Source organism: Drosophila teissieri, chromosome 3L (assembly GCF_016746235.2).
Source record: "Drosophila teissieri strain GT53w chromosome 3L, Prin_Dtei_1.1, whole genome shotgun sequence".
Classification (NCBI taxonomy): domain Eukaryota; kingdom Metazoa; phylum Arthropoda; class Insecta; order Diptera; family Drosophilidae; genus Drosophila; species Drosophila teissieri.
The window spans coordinates 2,446,782-2,473,946 of record NC_053031.1 but is presented as its reverse complement, the minus strand read 5'-3'; the positions used below and the strand labels follow the sequence as shown (position 1 = coordinate 2,473,946).

At 44.8% G+C, this 27,165-nt stretch overlaps 1 protein-coding gene across 9 annotated transcripts in view; it reads right to left on the bottom strand.

Moving 5' to 3' along the window:
* LOC122617717 (supervillin) overlaps nt 1-27,165 on the bottom strand; it is a 104,798-nt gene that overhangs the window by 25,833 nt on the left and 51,800 nt on the right. For 3 of the 9 annotated variants that reach the window (XM_043793674.1, XM_043793676.1, XM_043793682.1), the window contains 8 exons: nt 26,470-26,801; nt 23,198-23,731; nt 22,125-22,582; nt 21,900-21,999; nt 19,886-21,488; nt 14,867-15,447; nt 13,709-13,822; nt 9,248-9,725 (listed from right to left, as the gene is read on the bottom strand). In XM_043793674.1, coding sequence (XP_043649609.1) covers nt 9,248-9,725; nt 13,709-13,822; nt 14,867-15,447; nt 19,886-21,488; nt 21,900-21,999; nt 22,125-22,582; nt 23,198-23,731; nt 26,470-26,801 — 4,200 coding nt within the window. Of the gene's footprint in view, nt 1-8,486; nt 8,855-9,247; nt 9,726-9,978; nt 11,812-13,708; nt 13,823-14,866; nt 15,448-19,885; nt 21,489-21,899; nt 22,000-22,124; nt 22,583-23,197; nt 23,732-26,469; nt 26,802-27,165 lie in introns of those variants that run through there. The other 6 variants (XM_043793675.1, XM_043793683.1, XM_043793681.1 and 3 more) reach the window with 5 other exon arrangements.

Genomic DNA, 27,165 nt, shown 5'->3' with positions numbered 1-27,165 from the left:
GCTTGAGCAGAAAAAAAGCAAGAACGAGATTCAGGAGAAAACAAAGACATGGCCATAGACGAAACACCTGTTGGGCACAGAGCAAGTGGCTCATTTATTAGCACAATTGGCGTGGCATTCGACGCTGGACGCTTTTTATGGACCGGCTAGAAGAGCCGAGGAGCAGTATGCCACTTATGTGTAATTCCCGGAATGCCATTACGTCAATCTGGATGCGTTTTACTGCAGACGCAGGGGAGTGGCCTGCTGGTGCCTGCTGGTGGGTTTCTAATTTAATTTTGCTGCGAAACTAATTAGAATGCAACTTGTAGTTGGGTGTTTACGACGTGGGTTCCGATAATTGCTGTTGAAAATCCCAAGGAATGCCGAAGGGGAGTGGCAATTATGCTACGGTGGCTAAGGTGATAAAGATTGCAATTTATAAGCCATGGCCAATTTCTACCAGCCACCCGGTTGCAACCTTAGTTAATTAATTTAAGCACTCCATTAAAACTTAATTGATTTGACCAAGCACCGGCCACCATTACTCAACTGCGCGAATTTCCCGCACCGGCTTTCATCCGATACGGCCGATGTTGAAATGCGAGGAATTAATCACCTACTCATGTGAGCTGCAGAACTCCATTCCTAACCCACATTGACGGCACAATTTACGCGCTCCATTGAGCTCCAGCTTCAGGCTGAGACTCTAGACTCTGGACCCACTCAGCCGTGGCGAAATCTGAACAAAAATAAATAAACAAATGCCGCACGAAAATCTGAGGCTTGTCAACGTTATGCATAACCAAACGAAACGAGTTTTCCTCGATCGAAAACGTGAACTTTTCGTTTTCATTGGGGCACGGGCAGAAAATTGGGGGAAATGTGTTAATGCAACGTGAGAGCGCCAGTGAAAAATGCTCAATAAATATTTGCGAATGTTTTGCATAAATAAATGAAAATTGCCTATGCCAAAATCGAAGCGGGCTGACAGCCTGGCCAATTAAGGAAAAGTTGCAAGTGCGATGGCGGCATCGTTGTCGCCAAAAACAAAAGCCACGCAAATATGTGGCACTTACTAAATGAGGTATCGAATCAATTACATCCTGTACGAGATTTATGTATATTCAATGCTCAAAATGCTCAAAAAGTGGCAGGATACAATCATATACCTTTTATAAGGTACCTACTATGTATCCTTTAGGTGTTTTCATCTTAGCTGAATATACCTTTCGTATTTGTCTGTGTACAGGGTATTTAACCAGCCGTACGTAAAACTAGTTTGCCTGGAGCTGAAAAAACCAACAACCGAGAGCGCAGAAAAGGAAATCGTCGCCCGTCGTCATCGAAGTTGTGGCTGTGGTGCCTTTTAAGGCTTTTTGGCGTGTTGCGCATGCGCCGTGTATGCTATCAATTTCAGCGCAGCTGTATGGGTGTGTATCTATGTGTCGGTGTATTCGGGTCATTCGCATTTTCACATTTTAAGGCGTAAGTTGTTTTTGGTTTTGCATGTTGATTTTCATAAGATTTCTGCCTTGTAGCCTGGCCTGCACTTGCCGCCTTTTGCTGTTGTAGCTGCCAGTTGCAACTTTTACTGTCAGTGAACACACACAGGCACCACGCCCCCTTCTCCTGCTGTCTTGGCCAAGTTTGTGCCTGTTAATGGGTAATGGCATGTTGCTGCTGCCCGATGAAGCGATTTTTGCTTTGTTTGTTACTTAATTGCGCCAAAGTCATTAATAATCGATTAACAGTTTACGGCGAGAGGATGCTGTTGATGATGGCCGATGGAAGATGGAGGATGGCGGCTTCAAATCGCCGGAAATTGGGGAAGGAAGTGCTGGGGGTCTTCTTGGTTTAGAGAGAGTGCGCTACTAAGAAGATTTTTAATTAATCCTGTCATCATCAGTGTGTCAATAGAAATCCTGTTATGCCGGCTCACTTCCCAAATAAATCTTTTTATAGAGATATCAATTGATTAACTTGCATTTCCCCGTTTCAAGGAAATCCATATTCACAAGTTGCTTAAAACTTCTTAATAAATCAATGAAAATATTTACTTTGGTGACTTTTATAGCGCTCACCTATCGACATATGGAAGTTCGTCTGTGAATGTCAGCCGTCTCGCGTTTTAGCGTAGAAGCCTAAGCACCGAGCAACAGGTGTCTAATTGATTGACTGACAAGCGACAGTCGACAGTCGACAACCGACAGCCAAGATGGGTTGATTGGGGGTCTGGGAGTTGGATGGGAGCTGCAGCATCAGGTGGAGATGGATGTGGAAATGGAAATGGCAATGCACTGACAGCCAGGGCCAAACAATGCAATTCAATATATCAAAGGAAAACAGCCCATTGTTTGTCACTCTGTCGCCCAGAAATCGATAGTACGCGATAGCAAGTGGCCTGAATGCTACGCATATCAAGGAAACCGAAGTTGAAGTACATGCCACGTAGTACGTACTACGTACAGAGGAAATTGAATAACCAGGCGCACGAAGATGCTGCGCCAAACCGAAGGACTGAAATAATAAATGCCCAATGATGATATCTATGACAGGGCAGACAGACAAAGGAGCCAAACCAGCAGGCCCAGCACAAAGAGCTGCTTTCAGCTGCTGGAAGATGGAGTCCGGAAGATGGAGACCGGGGGCAGCAGATCGAGGGCAGTGGGCATGGGATGGGGCACCTCCACTTTGCATTCGCTGGAAGCTGCACACAGAGAAAATCAAGACTGCAATGAGCGTGTATGAAGTACCAAACTTAAAGCCGCATCTTACAGATACCACTTGATCACAAAAACATCGATGCTTCCATCAGCATTCAACCATATTAATGATCACAATTAATTTTAGGGATTAAGCTTTTCTTTCGATGCAAAACCATGTAATTAATCTCGCAAAAAAAACACAGATATTTTTCCAAGTATGAGGACCAGCTGCAGTTGCAGATTTATGAGCGCTTGTCAGACAACAAAAGTAGCGAATGCCAGTCCACGAATCCACGTTGCAGACCAGAACGTTGTCCGAAATGAGTTCATTGCACGGGGACGCGAAGGAGGCGGTGCTCCTACTTCCAACCGAGCAACCGAGAAAGCCCTCCTTGAATGCCCCAGCTAATGAGTTGTCAACTGGCCTGATGAGTTTTATTCGCCAGCCAGACAGGGCAGACAAACACAGCAAACATAGCAAACACAGCATGCAAATAGTGAGGAATTAAAGAGCCTCGGGGATTTGCATATTATCCTGGCGGGTTTGTTGACTTCGCGAGTGTCAAAGTCAATGTCGGAAAAACGCCGTCTGGGACTGTTGAAGTGACAGTTTAAGTGCATCTATTACGGCTCCTGCGCCCTAAAAATATAAAATATGCAGCCACAAAGCGGCGACTCACGTTTCCGCTTCTGGCCATAAAACCGACTAGATTTATGGCCACGGATTCATGGTCACTATGGTGGCGTCCGAGCATAAAAGGATGTGATGCGCTGGCCAAAAATGAGTCATGAAATATGCACTAACTGCCTGGAAATCGGAGGTACAGCGAATGGAGAATGCAATTGAATAGCTATTTTTTAATGGATTCTGAAATGACTAATACATAGTAGACTATCGAGTATCATAAGCTACACACATTAAAAAGCTATCATTCAGCGTAATTAAATTTTAATCAACTTTCAATTCTCGAATCTCCGCCAGAAACTGCTGAGATCGACAGCTTTTCGGAGCGTTTCTATCGCCTGCAACAGTTGGCAATTAGTCCTCATTAAAGTCATATTAAGTCAGCTATATCCACGAGACCAATTTTTGAGTTTCGCCATTTCCTGCCAGTGGATTTTCTAGTTCGCTTTTTTGCTTTCTGTATTTTTAAGTAATTCGATTCCAATTGCGAAATCTTCAAGTTTTTGGAGCCCACGAGCCATAAATAAGCTGGCAAACAAACTGAGGGGGCATTGATGGGGGTATTTAATGAGCTGCGAGTGTGGGAGATGTGTTTCATAATGCACTCGATCAAGGGTTTATCTCCCCAGTAAGTCCAATTAAGAGATAGTTGGTCAATCAACGCCACAGGCCAATTTGCCCCAAAAGCACTTGCCCAGACAAATTGAGGAAGCGGGGCATTTGAAACTGACAGTAACAGCCAGCGGTAGATACATTTTCCGATACAGAAACACACAGATACCAATATACAGATACAACAGCTGTGCAAAGCGTAGTCAGAAGGCCAGAAAGAGAAGCAGCTAAGTAAACAGGGTATGAACCGAAAGGAGTCAACGGACTAGAGCCCAACGATTGTGTAATATTTTAGACAACTTTGGGAAGGCAAACGCGATTGCATCGGGAATTGGTTGCAGTACCAGGACCCATAAAACTTCCCCAGACGCGAACAACTTCATCCATCGACGATGATGCTGTGGCGGCTCAGATTTTTCCCAATAAAAATAATATTTATAGCCCTGTGGTTGGGAGCAGAACAAACCGAAGCGAAAACATAATTAATGGATCAGTGCCTTGGAATTATGTGAGTTTAATGGTTGTGTAATCTGGAAATGCATTCTCGAGCGCGCAGCGCAGCATCAAATAACATGCCCCCAAATGGAAATGTTTCTCCACTCGATTCGGAGGCGGAGGCGGGGACATCGGCTGGGAATGGGCTTTATATGCTATATGGCTATGGGATGCCAGCGTATCGGATCGGTTCAGTCGTTCGGCAAAGCTTTCCGTTTGATAATGCATCATTCGATCACGCGGCATTTTTCAATTAATGCCAGCCGATCCAGCCGCCATATGCACTTAGACAAATGGCTTTTAGACACAGATATCTAAAAGCAGATCTTTTGTCTAGAAGCAACATTCTCTTCGTTTGTTATACCCGTTACTCGTAGAGTAAAAGGGTATACTAGATTCGTTGAAAAGTATGTAACAGGCAGAAGGAAGCGTTTCCGACCATATAAAGTATATATATTCATGATCAGGATCAATAGCTGAGTCGATCTGGCCATGTCCGTCTGTCCGTCCGTCTGTCCGTCTGTCCGTCCGTCTGTCCGTCTGTCCGTCTGTCCGTCCGTATGAACGTCGAGATCTCAGGAACTACAAAAGGTAGAAAGTTGAGATTAAGCATACTAACTTCTGAGACATAGACGCAGCGCAAGTTTGTCGATTCATGTTGCCACGCCCACTCTAACGCCCACAAACCGCCCAAAACTGCCACGCCCACACTATTAAAAAATTTTTTGAAATTTTTTCATTTTTGTATTAGTCTTATAAATTTCTATCGATTTACCAAAAAACCTTTTTGCCACGCCCACTCTAACGCCCACAAACCGCCCAAACCTGCTACGCCCACACTATTGAAAAATGTTTTGATATTTTTTCATTTTTGTATTAGTCTTATAAATTTCTATCGATTTGCCAAAAAACTTTTTGCCACGCCCACTCTAGCGCCCACAAACCGCCAAAAACTGTCAGTGCTGAAGACTCCTTCGCACTTTCACTAGCTGAGTAACGGGTATCAGATAGTCGGGGAACTCGACTATAGCGTTTTCTCTTGTTTTTACATAGTAATGCAATTAAAGAAATATAGGTAGATGCATTGAAATTGTTTTAGATACCGAGATTTGGATGACAACATATGGTTGTTAGGAACTGGTAAATATTATGAGTATAGAGATTACAGCTTTATGTTTAATGTATTCATATGCTTGTTTCTTTGTGTACTGGGCGAGGCCCCTGAGTTTTTCAGCTGCTCCCGCAGAACTTTTGTTTCAATCCGCCTCGTTTATTTGCTTTGGCTCATTAGCGTTTGGACTCACGTTTTTCCTATACCGACGTGATCGGGCATTGCTATCTCTATCTCTATCCCTTGGATAGCTGCCCTCTCTTTCTGCGTTGTGGGTGTTGTGCATGTGGATTTGGGGTAATGGCGATGCACATCCACTTTTCAGACTTTCCCATGTGTGCTGTAGAGTGAAATTAAACCCAAGTGCCCCTCGACTATCATAAAAATCCGAGGCGATAAGCAGCACTCGACTGTCTATTTATGGCCAATCTATTGTTTGTTTACAAATGAGCACTTTGCCATAAAAAAGGGAAATCGAAGAGGCAACTTCTTATCTAGGTAAGCCGTATATAGGCATATTTTCCAAGTAGGGAAACCTTCCTCAATAACTTTTCCGAGTATTTGTGTTGCATATCCCCCCTATTGAAATATCAAACAGTGCTAATGAAGTTGCTACTAAACAAATGTCAATATTCCTCGAACCAATTTGATATCCAATAGGTATAGTTTTCTTTCAGACCAACAGTACTGGCCACTTGAATAAGCACAACTGCTGAAATATGAGACTAATCGGTTTTCCTGAATGCAGTGACTGCATTGCTTTGCATGGCGATTAACTATTATTTAATTGGTTTTGGGCAGACACGCTCGCCATTAAAGCACGAATCAAATAAAACAAATTGCAAACTAATTTCGTTTTCATTTCTCATCATTGCCCATCAAATGGCACCGCCAAAGAAATTAGCCACGGGCCAAAGCGAACCAAAAGAAAAAGCTTAATAAAAGTACAAATTATGCAAATTCATTGAAAACGAAAGGCATTCTCTCCAACACCTTAAACATTTGATTCGCTCCGCATTTGATTATTCATTAGCTGCGATTTTTCGGATTACCTGTTTTGTGCGGGAGTTCAGCCGAACGGGAATTATGCAACACAACTCAGAAATGTTTGAATAAACAAATATAATAGTTAAATATGAATTGCTCGAGGTAAAACACTTATAATTTAATTTTTCGATCGTGCCTGCTTTGGGATATTTATGCAAATGCTGGCCTGAATTTGGAACCTTGAACCCAGAGACAATAGACATCAAACACTTGGTAATTAAAGTCGACTAAATCAACAAAATTTGGCTAAAATTGCTCAAGCGAGTCGGACTTTAAAACTGGAAAGCACTAAGAAATAAAACCAAAACAAAAGCATCGGCTGCAAACATTTTTTTGTACAGATCGACAGAGAGAGAAATACATTAGGCATTCCTAGTGCAAGCAAACACGAAAACAACAACAATGTCTGGACCACAACAAATCTGTGGCGATGGGGTGATACACTTAAAACATACATATATGGTCCGTTTGAATTTCCGAAGCAATAAAATAAAATCATAGAATTCATTAACTTCACAGGGATTTTCCAAACTGATAAAGATTTTGGGTTTTACCAGAGACTTTGATTTGAAGATTTGATTTCTTTTTTCAAGTAATTTTTATTCTAAAACCCATACCTTTGCGAATTGGTAAACTCTTGACGACTTCAATAGTTCAACAATATTTTATCGTTACTTTTTGTTTCAATTAAGCCCCAACTTTTTTTAGTGCATGCATGTCTGCAGAGGTTTCGGTGAATCAGCAAAATGTTTGAATGGAAACAAAACAACCATTTTACAGTTTTTTCGGCTGTTCGGCTACAGGTAAGACAAGGAGAACGGGAGTTAGAGCGAGACGGCACCAGGCAGATGCAGCCCTTGCGAAAAATAAAGGAACTTCTGGTTTTTGTGTGAATCCTCCATAAGTTGTACCAACCTTTAGTAGACTGCAATAAAAGCCGCTGTTTCCGCCGCAATTTGCACTTGCACTTTCAATTGCCAGCAATTGTTTTAATTAAGAAGCAAAACCTTTTTGCTCGCAGCAACGATGAATTATCTGCGGATTGCGCTAAATTTGCATAATTTCAACAACCGGCACAAAAACGCGCGCGTTTCCAAAAGGTAAACAACAAAATAAAACACGTATTTGCACTGGAAACCTATTAAAATCGTTGTACATTTACTACAGAATATATTCGAGCATTTTGTGCGGCAATAATATCTATAACGTTGGTTGATATGTTTCATAAACAAAACTCGCGTCCCAAACAGCTGTACGTATTCTCTTCTTCTTTCTCCGCGACGCCTGAAACGACCGTTCGGGGCGAAAACTTTTTAAAAATCGCGCTGAATTCCGGTTTCTTTCTGCTTATATACCCCACAGAGTGACCAGTTCTACTGAAGAGGATAATGCCGCATTATAACTTTTGTATATGGCTACTTTAATTCTCTCTTAAATACACTTTCCTACTCTCTTTCTGTTAGGTTATTTGTGTTAAAAGCGCCAGTGCGGCAGAAGCTTGAACTTTGGCGGATGGTTTGAAACCACGGAATACCCAGAAATGTTAAGATATGAATCTCTGCTACGATAACAATTCTGTTAAAAAAACGAAACACTGTTATGGTGAGAGAGAAAACAAGGAAAATATCGATATCAAGTTTGAAGCAACAAGGTAAATATCGACTTGCAATTTGAAAGTTTGCCGCGAAACAAAAACTCGTGATACTTCCAAATGTTCACAAGAAAATGGTAGCAGTAAATTATTTTATGTTCCATGCTGTTATTAAACATTCAGTTAGTAAGAAGGAACAGTTAGTGGCCAAACAAAACTACAGTTAATTAGGATTTCCGTCAACTTTATTAATGTTTCTTTTTATTAGCTTGTTTCTTAGCTTTCATCTGCTTTTTGGCATCACGTAAAAATATATAATGTGGCATAATATATCGTTAAAACAAGTTTTCGATAAAATATATTACTTTTTGTGTGTATATCAGTTAATTAGTATTTGCACAAACGGTAGTAAGCAATGCAAGTTTAAACTTAGTTTCTAATTCTTTACAAAATGTCTGGGCTGAAGAAGCTTGTAAAGGGGTTTTGGTTGCTGCTGCATGAGCAACACTTGCTGCTGCTGCTGCTGCTGTTGGCCTTGTTGCTGCGGCGGATGCGGATGTTGCTGTGGCCGCTGGCCAAGTGGCCAGTAGTAGCTCCTTGCAATGGGCTGCACTCTGACTAGGAATCTTTTTGTTCGAGTGCAGAAAATCGGTTAAATCGAAAGCAAAAGACTTTTCGGCAAACGAACACAGGGTGTGGAGTGTGCGGATACATTTACAAATGTTCAATACAAGGTGATGAACGTCTAACTAATGTAAATTTCATCCCAACTCGGCATTAATTGTAAATATTTAGTTTTACTTTTGGGAACCAGTCTTGAGGAGCACACACATTAGATGCATGTATGTTGCTGTCTAAACGTTATGTCTACATATACGATTATAAAACCACGATGCCGCGGCACGTTGCACACCAACTGCTGGTTAGTAATAGCTATGGGTTAGTGCACTAACACACGGAGCACAGGACTCAGATGCTGGACGAGGAGGAGCAGGACCAGGACGTGGACCAGGACTCACCCATCTGGCTGATTCTGCTGCTGCGACAATTGCTGCTGTTGCTGCCGGCGACGTCTGGCCACAGCACTGTTCTTGATTATGGCCTCGATCTCGCGACCCCCCGAACTCTCGCCTTCGGATGCGGAGGCACAATTGCCGGCTGCATCGTCTCTGGCCAGCGATCGAGGTTGTCCCAGGGTGGAGAGATTCCGCACCAGACTCACGGCATCATCGTGCTTCGGCGTGGAGTTCTCCTTGGACACGTTCCTCAGGATCTGGGCTAGGTTCCTCTGCGGATTGTCCACCTCATCACTAGCTGCTCTAGTGGCATCTGCCGTGGTGGCAGATTTGCGGAGATTGGAAACCGTGGCATGGGTGGAGCGTTTGAGGCGGTTCTTCAGCTCGGCATTGAGATCCACGGGCATTAAACCGCGTCCCATACCTAGCACTGGCATTCCCGTCTTAAGAATGCCCTTCAGTGGCTCGGAGTTTGGTTTTCCTATAAAATATAGCAATTTTCACAAATTAATTCAGCTCTATGTTGTCAAATAATGAGGTTTGTGAAGTCCATAAGAATGCAGCAAATCAATCCTTAAAGAAACAGGCGAAAATCATAAATAACATGCTCAGCCACTGCATACTTACAAACGTGAGAAGCGCGGAGAAAGGCTCAAGGCCACAAACATGCTCAGACACGATAAAGTACTTACTCAGCATGGGAATTTTATAGTACAGATAGTATGTTGCTCTCATTCTTTAGCACATTTCTTGGATTTATTTTCTTGGTTTAACAACTTCCATTAATTAAATATTACAATAATAATAATAAATGTAATACATACTCATCATAATATAATTCCGTTTAAGGTACAATTCGTTTTTAAATGTAAATAAAAAGTAGTGTATTATGTATAAATAAGCACAAAAGCAGTTCGGCATAATAATATATAGGATAAAGGTAAACTGGAAGGCTTTGCTGGCCAGACACATGATATACGAGCCGTTGGGAATAAAACTGTCTCTTGGTTTAAATACATTCCTAACATACATAGTTATTTTTTTATTTCTTTCGTTTTCGCTTGACATATCTGTGGAATTTTCGTTTCGTTCTTTTTGTTTTCTTTATTGGGATCACTATGAGACTACTAGATAGTTAATAGCTTGGAATTGGGATCGGGATCGGACGCATCTATCACACTGAGCGCGGACCCACACGAAGAGAGCGATGTGTTTGTGTTCGAAAATGAAAGCAGGGGTTTGGGGAAATTTGAAAAATTGGGAAATTTTGAATGCGTGGCCAAAATAGACAATTTTTCAGCCCAGTAACTCGCCGTACAACAGCTTGAAGTTTCTGCCAGCGGCCCGCAGCTCATCGGGCGTAACCTCGATGTCCTCGATGCTGGAAATGGCGGCCTTCCGCCGGCCGACAGGCGAATGCGCTCTCTTGGGACTTGGCATGGCTGTGGGACTGGTGCAGCCGCTGGAGTAGTGATCCATGGACAGGGGTCGCGTCCTCTTGAGCAGCTCCCGCCGTTTGGAAACCACGGTGGTGATCTGCGGTAGTTTCACGTGCGCATTGGTGGCCTCAACCTGGCTGGGTGGCAGCGATTGTGTCTTCTGCAGGGTGGTCGTGCTGCTGCAGCTCTCCTTGACACCGAAGTACTTGGCAAAGCGATCGTCCACGTTGGGGGATCGCGTTCCAATGGTCACGGAGGTGATCTCGGTGGTGTGCCGCCGATTGACGGGCTGTGGCTGCGGCTGCTGTTGTTGCACCAGTCGGCTGATTTTCCTCCGCATCTCGGACACCCTGGGCGGAGCAGCTCGATCCTCATCCTGCGACTGCTGGTGCTGCTGATGCTGCTGGTGCTCCTGCTCGTTGGAGGCGCAGTTTTCCTTGCCCGAGTCCGAGCCACTGTCGCTGGTGCCGTTCGTTAGCTTCTCGGTGTGTGGCTTCTCCTGCTGCTTCTCTATGAACGGAGACTTCACCTTGCCAATGGTGCGCGAGTGCACTGACAGGCTTACGGGCTCCAGGCTCTGCAGTTTGGCCATGCAGGAGCTGCTCCAGCTGGTGCTGCCGCTTTTGCTGCTGCTGTTGTTGTTGCGATCGCCGCGGAAGGTATCGGGCAGGACTAGCTTTCCCACAGTCCGTATGCTGATGCGCAGGGGTGAGGTGGACGATGGCGGATCGGTGGCGGATCGGGTCAGCACGTGGAAGCCATTGTGCAGGGGAGATTCCCTCAGAGGTGGCTCCTTCTTCCTCAGCGTGACCTGGTCCTCCTGGTCCACCTGGTCCACCTGCTCCTTGACCTCCTCCTGCTCGGGCTCGATGATGCTCTCCAGCGTGAGACTGGAGGGCTCCTTGTCGTGGGGAATCGGGGAGTAATCCATGGGAGTGGGCGTCACACTGGCACTGCTGGCGGTGGTGCTGCTCCTGGGAGTGGTGCGATCGACGGGCGGACTCCTCGAATAGCTGCTGGTGCGACTGCGGTATCTTCCACTGGCGCTGGCACTCCCGCCTCCTCCGCCGCTCTCGCAAAGATTGCTGAAGAAGGCCAGGCGCTCAGCGAGCGACAGGGATGAGGGTTCTATATGGGGTTTGGTTTTAGAGATTAGTTTTCGCTAGAGTTCGTCCCTGTGGCCTTTGCACCACTTACGCATTGCATTTGCTCAGTCTGCTCGAAGTGACACTAGTTTTTTATTTTATTTAAATCTAAATATTCATTGCTGCTGCTGCTCTGGCTGCCTGTGGTTGCTCTGAGTTGCGGCGACTTACAAGAGTCAAAGACGAGCTGCGCATTCGGTTATATCCGCTGCCCACACTCAAAAGCCGCCGCTGCTGCGATAGTGCTATACATATCTATACATGGCTATACATTTCCCGCACTACACTATCATTTGCAGCTGCCTTTATCAGGCACTAAACACACTGAGCGACCATCACAAAAGATGATTGGTGCCCCCGCATAACTGAATCATAGAAAGTTCGTCTGGCGTTTATAAAGCAATTTCTATAATTCGCCACTTTTTGCGATTTTTATGTTTTTTACGCTTTTTGCTTTGTCCACCGAACACACACACGCACACTGGCATCTTCTCGATTTTCATTTTCATTTGTAACTTTCGATATTGGTTCTTCCACAGCGCTTTCAATTGATATGAACTTTCTTTGTAAGCGACTGAGTGACATTTGCTGTGTGATGTGTGGGTTGTTTAACTGATAAACCAGACGCAAAGAAATTATGGAAAATTTTGTAAGCAAGATTTAAGTTGGTTGGAAGAAGCTTGAAGTAGTTAGCCAAATGTTTGGATTGCTTAAATCATTTATTGAAGAGCACATCTTGTGGTCAAAGGGAAGCATTAATATAAATAATGAAACCATATAAATCAAGTCAGCCAATAGTGCAAATAAAATTTGAAATACAATTCATGGTATGTGTGCTTTATTTAAAATGTACTTCTTGCATAGATGACATAATCAGCTTTTTGAATACTGATATTTCTTTGTTCGAAGTCCTAAAAATTTGTGCATGCTAATTATACATTTATCGGGCGTCTATCAAGTTCAACGTCGTTCCACCTTTTTGGCAATACACTTTACTGCCTGTTTTTTGGGCCAAACAACAAAGAACAAGCTCATTATCACACACGCTCCCATCTCTGGGCCATAAAGCATACCGATAAGTGAATCGAAGGAGGTTACCATAGCCTCACCCATTTTCAAGTGTGTCAGGAGTTTTGGTGGATCACTTTCAAGGAAGAAAAAGCCATTCGGAAAGGCGTAAAAAATGTTGTAAAAGAAGACAGTTAAATTATGAACGCTTAGTTAACTGCGCTAAAGACCTCGATGGAAATGTGGCAAATAAATATGGAAAAGTAAATCACGCGCGTCTTAAATTACATAAAAATACAGTTGTGGGGGAATAAATTATTATTAGTTTTCTCATGCGGCAACAACAACAATAAACAATTCAAAGCAGCAACGGCAACAACAATAACGAGGAGTTAATTCATTTGTTAGAAAACTCAAACTGGCGTAAATAATGGAAAACTCGTAAATGAAAACCCAATGTACATACGCACATGCATGGAAAACCGAACTAGAGTACGAATTTGTTTTGCAGTTTTTCCATTTCTCTCATTGCGCAATTTGGCGGGGCTGCTACTTTTTTGCATCCCGAATTGGGAACTGATTTTTATCGGCCGATGCGAATTTGTTCGAGTTAATTATGAATTAGTCTCAGGCGAGTCAATAAAAAATATATGAAATTATAGAAAACACAGACACAGTAAGCAACAACAATAAGTATTTTGTATGAATTATAATCATATAAGTTATCATTCCAAATGAGCATCGTGCAAATCAAACGAAAACGTAAAATGGCAAAGTTGAGGGAGCAGTTGAAAGCCGGAAAAGCTGAAGTTGCTTATACTGAAATCAATCTCCTCCCTTAGGAAACCATTGATGTACATATGGTAACTCACCGAATTCCGCATCCATCGTTGCGTTTGGCGTGGACCGCTCGTCACTTCGTAGGGAATGGTCGGCTGCACTTGAGGACACCTCCGCCGACGCTGGTGGAGATTGACGGGAGCTTCCTGAAATGAACGATTTTATTACAATTGTTGTACTGTGCCTCTTGGCAGTGGGCTTCAAAAGCATTCGTGTGGTAGGCATGTCTAAGTTAGTTAATCCCAAAACTATGGCACACAAAGAAAGAATAACAAAATGGTTTTGTGTCTTGTTTTCCAGTGTGCTACTAATAATGATCAAATTTTGGCATAGTGCTCCAAGGGGGCCTAGTTACTTTTACATCACTTCGATTCGGCCTCGATAACGAAAGTCTAATCTGAAGTGACCTGCACCACATACCCCCACATATTCCCTTCCAGTGTACCATTCACCTGGTCACAAATGTTACCCAACTCGCAGGCCTCACGCAATTAGTGGCTGATTGCCGGAGACGGCGACTTTCCGAAGTGCGGGTGGGTGTGAGGCAAGTGACACACATTTTACAGCTTATTAACCTGGCCAACAACCATGAGAGCCATGCCGCAACAACAACACAGCTAATGGCAAAATCTGGCAAGCACTCTGGACTGAGGCTCTACACACTGACCAGGCTCAACTAATTAATATTCGCAATGTATGGGTTTTGCTGGGGTTCTTGAAAGCTGCAAAACAAATGTCTAGGTGTGTGCTTAGTGGCATCTACAGTAGCCCATAACATGGCATTAAAATTAATTATTTAGTAACTATGCAATATGAATTCCCCTGCTAGAGCCCTATATTCATTTTCCTGTTAGCTACTTTCCTAAGATACCATATTCCACAGAAAACTATTGTGGCCCTAGCCCAACTGTAACTCTAATCTGCACCCGTTCTGGCCACTGTGGTCTTGGCCTTCTTGTTCCGGTCGGCTTGCGACATGGGGCAACCAAGTTCGCGGTGCCACCGGCTCACCGGCTCACCGGCTCACTTAGCGGTCGCTGCTCGTCTGCTTTATTGCCCCATGCTAATTTCCGCGAACCCAGCGAATGACGACGATAATGGCGCTGCTGATAGGTGGGTGAATGGCATCCCGACCCACAAAAGCCCCCCAACCCATCAGCAGACCTTTGCTACTTGGCTATTCTACTAACCCGTTGCCCGTTGGTTGCGCGACTGCTCCTGCAACTGTTGGAACATATTGGCCCTGGCCCGGACGCTGTTGCTCCGCGTCAGGCCACTGGGCGGTGTCATGGTGGTTGCGGTGGTCGTGGAGGTTGAGTTTGCAGATGCGGAAGCGGCTGTCTCGTCGCTCAGCGACTGGATGGCCGAGTCCTCCTCCAAGGCGGACATCTCAAAGATGTGCTCGCTGTCCGTGCCGATGGATAGGGGTAGCTGCTCGCTGAGATTGATGCTGTCGTTGATCGAGTGCTGGCGTGCCAACAGCGAGGATTGCGCCAATGCGGGGCCACCAGTAGCCTGACCGGCGAGGTGGACAACTCGCGGCGACTGCAGGGGCTGGGTGGAGCTGCGGGCCAGGCGGAACGAGGATCCCGCTCCCGAGTTCGTCGACGAGGACAGCAGCAGTGGGGCGGGCACGTGGCTGAGTGGCTGGCCGGTTATCGGGGAAATCAGCGGTGGGTGCGGTGCGTGGGTCAAGCGGATGTCCAGCGGCTTGGTGGGCTTGAAGGCCGAGCTGGCCGAGATGTCGAAGGGCGCGGAGTTGGCTTTGAAGCTGCAAGAGAAGAATATACAAGTCAATAAGCACAGGTCATCCAAGTTTTGCTTTCTCTATATCCGATCAAATTTATAAAACGTTAATTCTATAATTTAATGCCATTACAATATAGGGAAATATTTGTATACCACACACATTGTTTGTATTTTGACTAAAAACTCTTGTTTTCCCGCTGCGCAGAGATTTACATAACAACGGGCTTAATACACTGTGAATCTCTTTGTGAACATTCATCTCTATCATTCTCCTTCGGACATAATTATAGGCAATTTTGGCCAACTTAATTATGTTTTAGTGGTGAAACTTTGGCGCTGGCGGCTGCTGCCTTTGTGGATTCACTGATTCACAGATTCACTGTAAGCCTCCAGGGGAGTGAAGGTAAAAGTTTACAAGCTCGACGGTGGCCAGAAGAATTAGCCAAACTCTTTCGGCAATCAAAAGCCAGCAGTGAAAGGTAATTGAATTGATGATAAGAAAAGCAAAAGTTCAATATGTACTGCCGCCGATTGTGTATGTTGTTCCACACAGGCTCTCCACATAAACTTGCAAGTTTATCACGCTGCAAAGGCCTCTTGAACATTTTCCTTCTATATTTAGTACCTCACCTACAACTTGTTCGACTCTTGAGTTTTTCCAATATTTGTTTTGTTTATCAGGCCTATTTTCCACGCCTGGCGCACATCGAATGTTGAAAAGAGGAAGCGGAAAATAACAAAAAGACTAAAAATATACAACATTTTAATGCAACAACTAGCTAATTGGATTTCGGGTGAGGGCGGTCGAGGGAAACAGAGTCCGTGAGAATTCTCTCGTTTAAATTTCAAACATTTCAGGGCACAAAAAATAAATGATTTGCAGCAGCAGTTGCGAGAATTAAAGGAAATATACGACTGTAGATTTCGAGTGATCTAATCGATGAGAAATATATAAAAAACAGCTCTCGATTTTGCCAACTTAGCGGGTGCACAAACCCAGAAAAGCCATTTGGCGGAATATTTCAGGGGCAAAAAACACGCATTTAAGAGGCAAATTTATGCAGACACTGGCATTGCTGCTTAACAATATAAAATTTAAATATATTTCGCCAATTTGGCAATTTGTAGCACTCGAATGTTGGAATTTTCATTTGGCTGCACAACTGCACACGTTCATGGAATTTATTTTTAGCGCATTACGAAATATATACACTTCGAGAGCTGGGCAAGAAAACCAGCGATTCGTGCCACATTTCACTGATTTTCCAATGGATTTTCCCCAAAAAAATGAAAAAAAAACCCTGTTTATTTACTACCTTTTCCAATTCACACGCGGTATGCGAGCCCGTCCACCGGCAACTGGCCAAGAATTTCCGAAGGGAACGTGGTGTTCCTTCCACTAAGCACACATATAGAGAATATACTATCTGGTTCTGCACCTGATAACGCGAGGAACGAACGCGAAGACCGGGAAACGCGCAGCGATTTAGATGATAAATTTATCAGTTAGTTTCGATTTCTTCGGCACACACTATTCACTGTTTATTTTCCTATCTCTGCGGCGAGGAATCTATATTTTCGAGTTCTTTACGTAAAATCGTATAAAAAATATAGTTGATATTTCAGCGCTGCTGCGGATACGTGAAAATTGAAAAAGCGATCGCGAGCAACTGAGCGCAAAAATTGTACAAACAAAACGCCGAGCAGAAGAGCAGAGAACGTCGGCAGCGGAAAGTGGGTGGTGCGGTGGGGCGCGCTGAGTGGTTCGGTGGTGCGGTGGTGCTCTGCCGGCGTCGACGTCGCTGCCGGCAAATTTAAATTATTTTCAGCTTTATTTTCTTGCCTTTTTTTTATTGCCCGTGCTTTATATTTATTTTGGTATGGTATTTTCCTTCTTTTCCGCCGTCTGTCTGGGAAATGTCTTCGTTGGCTTTTCTTTTGCGGGGGTTTTTCCCTGACTCTTTCATTTTGGGAAAGAGAAATTTCCCGAAAGGCAAAGAGCAAACAAAATGGCATTTTCAACAATACTATAGCTTCCAAAGTTCGGAGATCATTCAAAGTACATGCTAATGATTAATACTCGTGTTTAAAAATGCCAAAGCAAAAAACCGGTGATAATGCAACATAAAAGTGCATTATTGTTGGCCCTCTCATATTCATTAGGCCTATTTAAAGAACTTGTGAATGGACCGACTGAGGTGTGACATACATGATTTATTAATAGAAAATAGAATGCCGATGCCGACTTGCAGACTATTTCTCAATGGGCACATAAAATAATTATTTCCCCATACGAAACCTGCATATGTTGATCTCTCCGCAAGGTTCGTATTTTGACATATTTACGATTGGGCTATTAAAGTGATTCTTTTTGGCCATAAAGCCGAAAGGCAAAGTCTCGTTCGCGGCTGACTAACTGTTCGTTTTTTGTTGGCTATCTTATCGGGAGATTAGAAAAGATACAGCATAACTTCGAATTGGACATATATGAGCTGTATCGATTTAATCGGCCAACACATGTCGCCGTGCACTTTTTTACTATCTCAATGCCGGCGATTATGGTTCGATTTTTTTCGCTTTTGCGTTGACACTTTTTTCAGATTGATTTTCGGGTTCACTGTTACCGTTTTCTGATATACGCCTCAAACATTTTTTCGCTCTGACGTCGCTGCAGCAATAACATGGAACGACTGTCGCCCTTCCGGGGAATCCTGCTCGTCCAAAGGTTCAGTCACGGATGGAAAGCAGATAGAAGATACGAATGTATCTGTATCTGAACGCGTTCGCCCGCTGCCAACTACTGAATGCAACTGGCGAGTATGGGCAGCATAAATTTCACGGCACGAAGCGTCGGCAAAAGTGCAAAAGATATTGACAATACCGTTCGCTGCATGCAAATGTGACAGCCAGCGAGAGTGTGAAAAAAACAAAAACACAAAAGCCTTCCAGAACAACCTGGCTTATACTGTTATTGTTGGTTGATTTTGCTGTATTGTTGGGGGATTTTTTTTAAGGGGAAGGGAGTGCCAGAGTGGAACAAAAGCCCCCCGAAAAACAAAACCAACAATAATAATAACAGCTAAACACTCACTCGCCCAACAAAACCCATAAAATGCTGACATAAAAACACAGTTAAACAACAAGAACAGGCAACTTTGAAGCGATGCAGATGGAAGTGGAAGTGGAAATGGAAGGGGTGCCGCTCTATCTTCTAGTCAAAATTCTAAAATGCTTTTAGCAAAGAAACTGGGTTTACGAGCACGACATTGGCCAATCCGCGATTCGCAGAAATTACCCATTTCAGGTGGGAATCGTGGCCAACAAGTTGGCAAGAGCTAATTGTTTGGGAATGATGGTGTGATAGTACTTGATGGTTGTTCTTTCTCCCATCTCATTTGGGTTTCATGAAAGAAATAGAGACTAGGAATAGTTATATAAACTTAAATAGAACAAATAAATAAATCATCACCATATTTTCTACCCCTTCTATACCACATATGAACATATTTCTATGGATGCCCCCTTCAAAGCTCGCGAATCCAATCGACCTTCTATAATCGCTGGCCATTACTAACCTTTATTGGTATGTCGCGCACTCCCGAGTTCTTGTTGGCCTCAATAGTTGCGCAGGTAATTAGGCAAGCAATAAGCTGCTTAAGTGACACCAGCAACAGCCAGTGGCTTTGGGCCAATAAAAATAAAAGGCGGCAAAGAAAAGTGAATGATATGACAGCGAATCGAATTGAGGTCAGCAGCCATGGAGGATTTCATTGGCTTTTTCGCCAAACAAAACTTGTTGACATTTGGATGCGGAGCAATGGGAAAGCAATTAAACTACAGCCCAAATATCCGCGGGCGAAATGCGATGAAGTTTTCATCAGAATCGGCTAGTTTATGGCTACGTGGTTAGCGGACTATGTCCACAGTAAAGTTAATTAAGCCGATCATGACTGGATTATAATGTCGGCTATGTAATGCTGGCGCATGAATGGCCGAACAACTGGTACATTTTCCAGTTGACAGTGAGGCGGGTTTGTGGGCACCATGATGGTATAAATATTTATAGGCTCGGCCAAGTGCCAGCCAGAAATGTGCTGCTCGGCGGACCAAAAATAGCAATGAATGCGAGTATATAGACAAATATTGCTCCACGCAAACACAGATACGCTTACGGATACGGATTCAGATTCAGATTTGGACTCGGATTCGGGGGCTGGAATTCTTGGGACCATCGAAGCGTGAACTGGCGTTCGCTGCAGAATCAGTTGACAGCTTGACGGGCCACACGACGTATGCGCAATTTGTGAGCGCGAATGTGCAATGGCAATTTGAATGGAAATTCTGCAAAACACTGCCCCGACATGGATATTTATGAAGTTTTTCATTTCATCCACATTTCAAAGGGTTTTGTAAACCGTAATACTTCTACAACAGAGAGGTAGCAATTATTTTAGACTTACAAGCTCATCTCCTCGTTGGTCACGGGCTGCGTTTTGTAGCGCTCCCTCTGCAAATCCCTGCGCAGCACACTTGGCTTGAGCACCCTAGGGGTGGTGGGTCCTCCCAGTTCCGATGACGATGCCTGCAGTGGCGATTCCCAGCTGCTGTTGGCACCACCCGCCGCACGGGAGGTGGGCGTCGACAGCATCTCCATGCGCTTGATCCGCTCCGCCACCGAAATGCTGGATGGTGTGGTCACGAAGTCCACTGGCGTGCTGGGAGCAGCCTGCGAGGTGGCGATGGCGTCCAGTGCAGCTGCCAAATTCATACCAGGCTGGACATCTTGACGTTCCAGCGAACGGGTACGCCTCTTTAGCAAGCTCGGCGACGTGCTGGACTCGTCCAAATCATGCAAAGCGGAACCGAGCGACCGACGCTTGGACGGCGAGTCTGACTTTAGGATTGACGATAGGGAATCATTGACCTCGTTTTCCAAGCCACTCAAATCGAACTCCTCTCGACTGCTCTTACGAGAGCTCTTGAGTATGGGCCGTATTTCGTGTTCATCCGCCTCGCCAAAGGATTTCTTTTTGAGTATGGGCTTCGGCGGACGCACAGCCTCCTCGCTGGAGGTGCTCTCCTGCTTGAGGATGGGTCGTATCTCATGCTCCTCGCCATCCTCGAAGGTGATGCCATCATGGGCAGCCAGTTCAGCTGCAGCCAAGGTGACAGCTTGCGAAATAGAGACATGCTTGTGGCATCCTCCATCCGAGGGTGTGGATAGCGAGTCCTTTTTCTTTAGGATGCTGTGTGGCTGACTCTCCGTGGCCGAGGGGCAACCATCGCTCTTGCTGCTGTCGTAGCTGCTCTGCTTCAGAATTCCATGCGCCTGAGCCGGACTCAGTCCAGTGCCCGCTTCCTCCAGGGAATTCCTCCTGGCCGACTTAATGAGAATACTTCGTTCGTCGGGCGAATGCGACCGGGAGTAGTAGCGTGACTCATCCAGACTCGATCTCTTCTTGAGTATTCCCTGCCGCTTGCACCGGCCAGCTCCAGCCAACGGGTGATCCACCACGCTGGAAGAGAAGGTCACCGGCGAGGGGTTGCTCGAGGCGCTGGAGTTGCACTCGCCCAGTCCGTGCTCCTTCTTCTTCAGTATGGATACAATTTGGTTGGGGGCAGGTGGTGAATTCTGGTTCGTTGCCCCCAAAGCGGCTCCACCCTCGTCCGTGCTCTTCCTGCGTATTATGGCTGACATTTTCTGGCTATCATCCACCGAAGGCTGTTGCTGCAGCGCCTCCGACTGCTCGGCAATCTTCTTGATCTCCGCCAGATCGGTTTTGGTCCTTTCATTGAACTTCTGGGTGACGTTGCGGGCCCCTGGGGCATGCAAGGGTCGTGGTGCTGGCAGCACAGCAGTCATGGTGCGTACTGGGACCTCCGGATGACGAACGGCTGGCACAAACTTCAGGTAGGGTTCGGATATGGAGTTGGTGGACTCGCTGCAGGAGCTCTTCTGCGGCGTTAGCAAATCTCGCAGGGCTTCATCATCGCCTGGCACCAATGGACGAGCCATTCCCAGCTCACGACGTCGGCGTCGGCGGGTCGAAGAGGCGACCTCATCTGCAAGAGAAGATCAGAAATTAGCAACCACTCATTGCAACTTATGGGCGAAAGAAGCAGACTCTGGACATAACACGTGCATAACAATAAATAGGGACTCGGCACAGCTTGGATTTTAACATATTTTACACAAGTTCTTTCAGTAAAGAAGCTCTCTTGACGCAGCACAAAATGATTTAAATGAATATGTTGAAAATGGTATTTGAAATATGTGTTTTTCTGAGACGTTGGTAGCCACATGACGCTCGGAGATCGAATGAATCATAGTGAGGTATCTCCGCTTTGCTGCGGCCTCATTGGAATGCCTATTCAAGCTTGAAGGCGTTCCGAATTTGGTGCCCTGCTGATCATCTCCCCTTGGGTCTGCTGTTTGCTGCACTGCATCCGTTGCTGTTGCTGTTGCCAACTTACCGCCATCCTTGGTGGCTTCCTCGGTCAACGAGCGATTCAAATTCGATTTCCGTTTGGCCGACTTGTCGCGATCTCCCAAACGACGTGGTGATACTTCGGGCTGCAAAATATAGATTCATTAATAAGCAGTTGAAGAGAATGAAATTTAAGAAGATAAACCACTATAGAAGGTTCTCCTTCATGTCTAGTGTGGTTTACCTTATTAAAAGTAGAAGTTTCCCTTACCGTTCGCTTTTGCTTTTGCACAGGACTCAGTTGCAGATTAGCCAAGTGGTCACGTCGGCCATTCTCCGTATTCTCGGTGCTCATCGTGGAGCTACGTGGTCGCATCCGCAGAGTGCATTCCGCCGTAGCCTTGGGCGGACTGACTGCTCCGCCCGTGAAGTGCAGTTCACTGAGACTCTGCTTCATGGAGATGTCCGAGCCCACGGCCACCAAAGGCTGTCGCCTCTGTGTGGGCGGTGTGTCCACGGGATGGGAGGCGGATCTGGCCGGGACTCGGTTGGAAGTGGCTGAAGCGACTGGCTCCGAGGCGAATCCACTGGCACCACCTGGCGACTTGGGCGACAGCTCCGAGCTGCTAAGACGTCGATGTGGATGTGCTTGGGCTGCTCCGTTGCCGGCGGCTCTTGGCGATACGGGCGAGCTGTAGCGCTGGCGCTGCTCCTCTTCCTTCTTTTTATCTGCGGGTTGGGTTGGAGAAAAGGGAAACGCACACGATATTGAGGATGATGAAATGCAGGCGTGGCAACACGGAGAAAAACGTACAACCATTCTCTACAACAACTATTACGAATTTTAAGACACGTTTGAGTGATTGTTTGCAACCCAAGGTTGTTCAAAGATGAATGGAAATCTGATATTGTTATAAATATGAATTTAATCTGATATTGTTATAAATATGAATTTAAACTGATATTGTTATAAATATGAATTTAAACTGATATTGTTATAAATATGAATTTAAACTGATATTGTTATAAATATGAATTTAAACTGATATTGTTATAAATATCAATTTAAACTGATATTGTTATAAATAAAATTTAATCTTTAAATCTGTGATTGTACACAATTTAATTCACATGAAGTGAACCTTTGATTATTTAGGTCTTGTTGCATGAGAAAGTTTGTGTGTTACCAGAAAACAAAAATGCACAAAAAACAAACTACAGTGGTTAGGCTACGAGGGTAATAGATTTGGGCAGATGGAAAACCTGATGACCTCCACCAATTCGGGGTTGAAGATGGCCTGGCAGCAGGAGAAGGAGAAGGAGGAGTACGAGGAGGAGACTCACCAAGCGCGGCGGCGCGCAGACGACTCGCCTTGGTGGTGCGAACCGCTGGCGAGGATTGGGGCGAGGTGGTCGAGGAGGAGCAGCTGCCGCCGCTCAGCAGCGGACTGGCAATGGCCTGCGGAGGCGCAATGGTGGCCTGGCACTGGCTGCCCAGGAGCAGCGGCGACAGCGGATTCTTGCGACGCTTGATGGGCGAACCAGCAGCAGCAGCAGCAGATGTTGCAGATGTTGCTGCTGTGCCGGTGGATGCGGCTGCTGTTGCTGCTGCGGCAATGGATGTTGCTGCTGCAGATGCGGCTGTCTTAAGCACAATTAACGGAGCTTTGTTGGCATTAGCTAGGGGCGGCATGGGCGTGGCGTGTTGCTGTTTGCTATTGCTGTTGTTGTTGCAAGTGCTTTTGCTGCTGGTGTTGTTGCTGCTGTTGCTGTTGCGTTGCCGCGCGTTGCAGTTGTTGTTGGTGCTGTGGCTGTGACTGTGGCTGTAGGTGCAATTAATACTGCATTTGCCAGCTTTTCCTCGACTTTGGCTGGCTGCTGTAGCATTTCGATGTATTTTTGTATTTTTTAGGAGGGTAAAATGCGTGGAGTTTGTTGTTGTTTTAGTGAGACATTAAAGCTTATGATTGCTGCTTGTTGTGGTTGCTGCTGTTGCTGTTGTTGGTGTTTTTGGTGTTGTTTTGGTTTTGGTTGGGTTTTTGATTGCATAATGCAAATATGGGTGTCTTGGGAGGGAAAAAAGCAGCTCCAATCTAATGGCTAGCTGGCAGAGATTGATTGGTGTGGTGACAAACACGAGGTAGTTGCGAAAGTCTCTGGGACAAAAGAAATGCATTAGGCGCAAAACGAAAGTTTTCGAGTCGATCTCAGGTCATTAGGTCTCTATTTAACGATGATGTATTAACTTTGTGGTCTTTATTGGACATTAAACTGACAGAGCCAGCGATTAGATTATCGTCCAGCGATTAGATTTCGTTCACAAATAAACCAGAATTTACGACTCGCCGAAGAGCTGAGTGTGGGAACTTTGCGTAATGATTTCGAATCGAAAATACCATCAAAAAGTATTATCTCAAGTTTGGGCATCCACTTTGAGATGTATCTGTGAAAGACCTTCTGTGATTTCCCAATACATTCTTTGCAAACAAGACAGCTCGAAGCAATGTAATCCATTTCAACTTTGATGTTTTGCCCCCCAAAGTGGTGGCTTATGTAAAACCCCAAATATTTCATAATTCAGCCAGAAGACGGGCCAAAAGAAATGGGTAAAAAAAACAACATTTTTCGGCAAATCATCTGCCAGCATCTCCGGGTTCCGCCCGTTCATTGCCTTCTGCTGCCTGCCAAAGATCAGTGAACGCTCTAAACTTTGCGGGGCGATCGTTGGCCCTCTAGACAGCTGGCAAAAATCAAATTAATTCCACATAAAGTGAATCAAAAAATTGCCAAATTGGTAAATATTGAAATCAATACGCGCAGTGGCAAAACAAAGGCCGCAAACAATTGAAACGAAATCGATACGACTGATCGATTATCGCCATCATCATTTTCATCATCACCATCATAGTTGTTTATTGGTTTTTTGGCAGCTGCGCGTTCTGTGTGGCCGCAAATGCTTACCAAATCTTTTCGATTAAACGGAAACTTCCCATAACCGTGTGATATGCAGATCTATGTCAACGATCTTCGGGCGGACTTTCTCAACAGCCCGAAATCCGTTATGCCAGAGATACTGAGATACAGAGACGACTGTCAAAAATGTATGAAACCCTTGTCCAGCTATTGATAATAAACCCGGTTCCGATACGATCCGATCCAATACGATCGGATCCATTCATTGATAAATAATATGAAAATTGGGCACAGCTTTCGTCAAAGAGCGGTCTGGTTGGGTTTTGGTTGGTTTGGGTTGTGGTTGGGGTCTATTAGCAATTTTATGGCATCTTTCATTTGCCTAAGTTGCGTGAAGTCTGGCCATCGATTTTATCAAATGACAAACAATTTTATTCATTTATACAAAACAGAGAGGAGTTTGCAAAAACATTTCTTGGGAAACACTTAAGTCATAATGCGAATAAATGCGAATTGCGCAAATTATCTTATATAATTTCTGTTAGCCTGTTAGACTTTTCTGACAGCCGAGAAACGTCGGCAGTCAAAACATTGTGGAATTGATTCGACTTGAATCGAGTTGCTCAATTGCAATTTGATTTAAATGTTTTGACCGAAGGTCTCATGAGCCAAATTAACATTTGTCTAGAAAACGTTTTCGCTTGATTGGCAAGCCGACAAAAATCTAATTTAGTTTAAATTGCTTTTAAGTGTCTTAGGCAAAAGAAACAGAGACGAAGAAACACGGAGACTCGCCTCTTCCGATGATGGAGTTTGGCTTTATTTCTCGGCTAATTTGCAAAGAAAAAACGTTGACAGGCCCACGGTTCAGGGCTGAATCGGCATGGGGCGGGCTAATTACCGAACTTTGGTTGGGAAAGTTTCCCCAAAGAATTAATGAATTCGTAATGTTCGCAAAGTGGGGTAAGCGAAGCTAAATTAAAGTGTGAGATCAGAAAACGATCAAGGGAAATACTCAGCAGAGCACAAGTATAGATTTGTGTAGATTTCGATATAAGAGATAGTTCTGACTGAGGGTGTTCAATGCTGGAAGATCTTGTAAACGCTTACATAAGGTTTTATTAGTTCAATCCAATTACTAATGAACCATTAGTCATATGCAAGCCTTGAAAAATGGATGGCTAAGACTGATGAAAGGCCTAAATATGATTTTATAGACCCAATGCGTGGGCTAATTTCATGATCTACTGAACTGTGTAATTACCTATCCAAAAAGCAATTAAGAACGGAATTGCGATTATATAACTACATTTTGATTGGTGTCGATCTACCAAACTTTAATGATAAATGATGGACAAAGGGGTAATTTGATATTGATACCCCAAGTAAATAGCAATAAAAGAGATCTATAAGTTGCTGGGGATAAAAGATAAATGGGATGCTCTCTTTAACAATGAAATTTAAACAGGATGCGTGAAGTAAGCGGCAAGCAGAGTTTTAAAAAGTTCCCAAGGGTAATAAAGAACTTTGCCTTGCATGGGAAACTGCAGTTTGGAAAGCAAAGGAGCAGTAAGCAGGATCAGTAAGGACATTACAAAACGCTCATGGACGAACTGGAACTCGAAACACAAACAGGCAACACAGAGACGTCACGCAAGCAACAACGAAACACACAGATAGAGATTGGGGACTCGAGGACTCACCTGAGTGGGCAGATGCAGTGGGGCAGGAGCCCGGGACGATGTCTTCTGGCTGCGGTGGCTCGACGGCTAGAGCCTTAGGAACTTCAACTGGAGGATGTCGCTGCTGGTCGTGGGTCATCACAGTGGTGGCTGCCGTCTCATAGGCGGAGCTATTCCCGTTCGCCGACGAGGATGGTGGATCGGTGGCGGCAGGAGCAGCAGCTGGCTTATTCCGTCTGCGGGTGGGTGAGGGTGAACTGCTGGAGGAGTCGTCACTGCGATGCAGCGGTGGAGGCGGGGAGTGTCCGGCGGAACTCTGGCGACTGGCGGAACGCGTGGTGCGCGTTATGAATCTGCGGAGGCGGTTGGATTACTTTATTATATTGGCTGGCACAAACTCCACACACTAAGCGGTTTCTAAATTAATTTAGTTACACGGAAATAAACACGCGACGCAGAACAGCGAAACAAAATACAGACGCTGTGAAACGAGATATCATCCATCCGACAGATCGCAGATACAAAGATACAACTCTCGAGAGTTCCGCTAAATGCGGCACGGCTAGACGGCAGCAAACACGCTCGGCAACTGCCGCCGGCTCGCCCAGCAAACACAGTGGAAACCCACGGAGCTGCTTTTTTGTCGGTTATTTGTTTTTGTTGGTTTATTTTGTTTTTTTTTTTGGGTTTTGCCGCTTGGTATCTTGCAGATACACA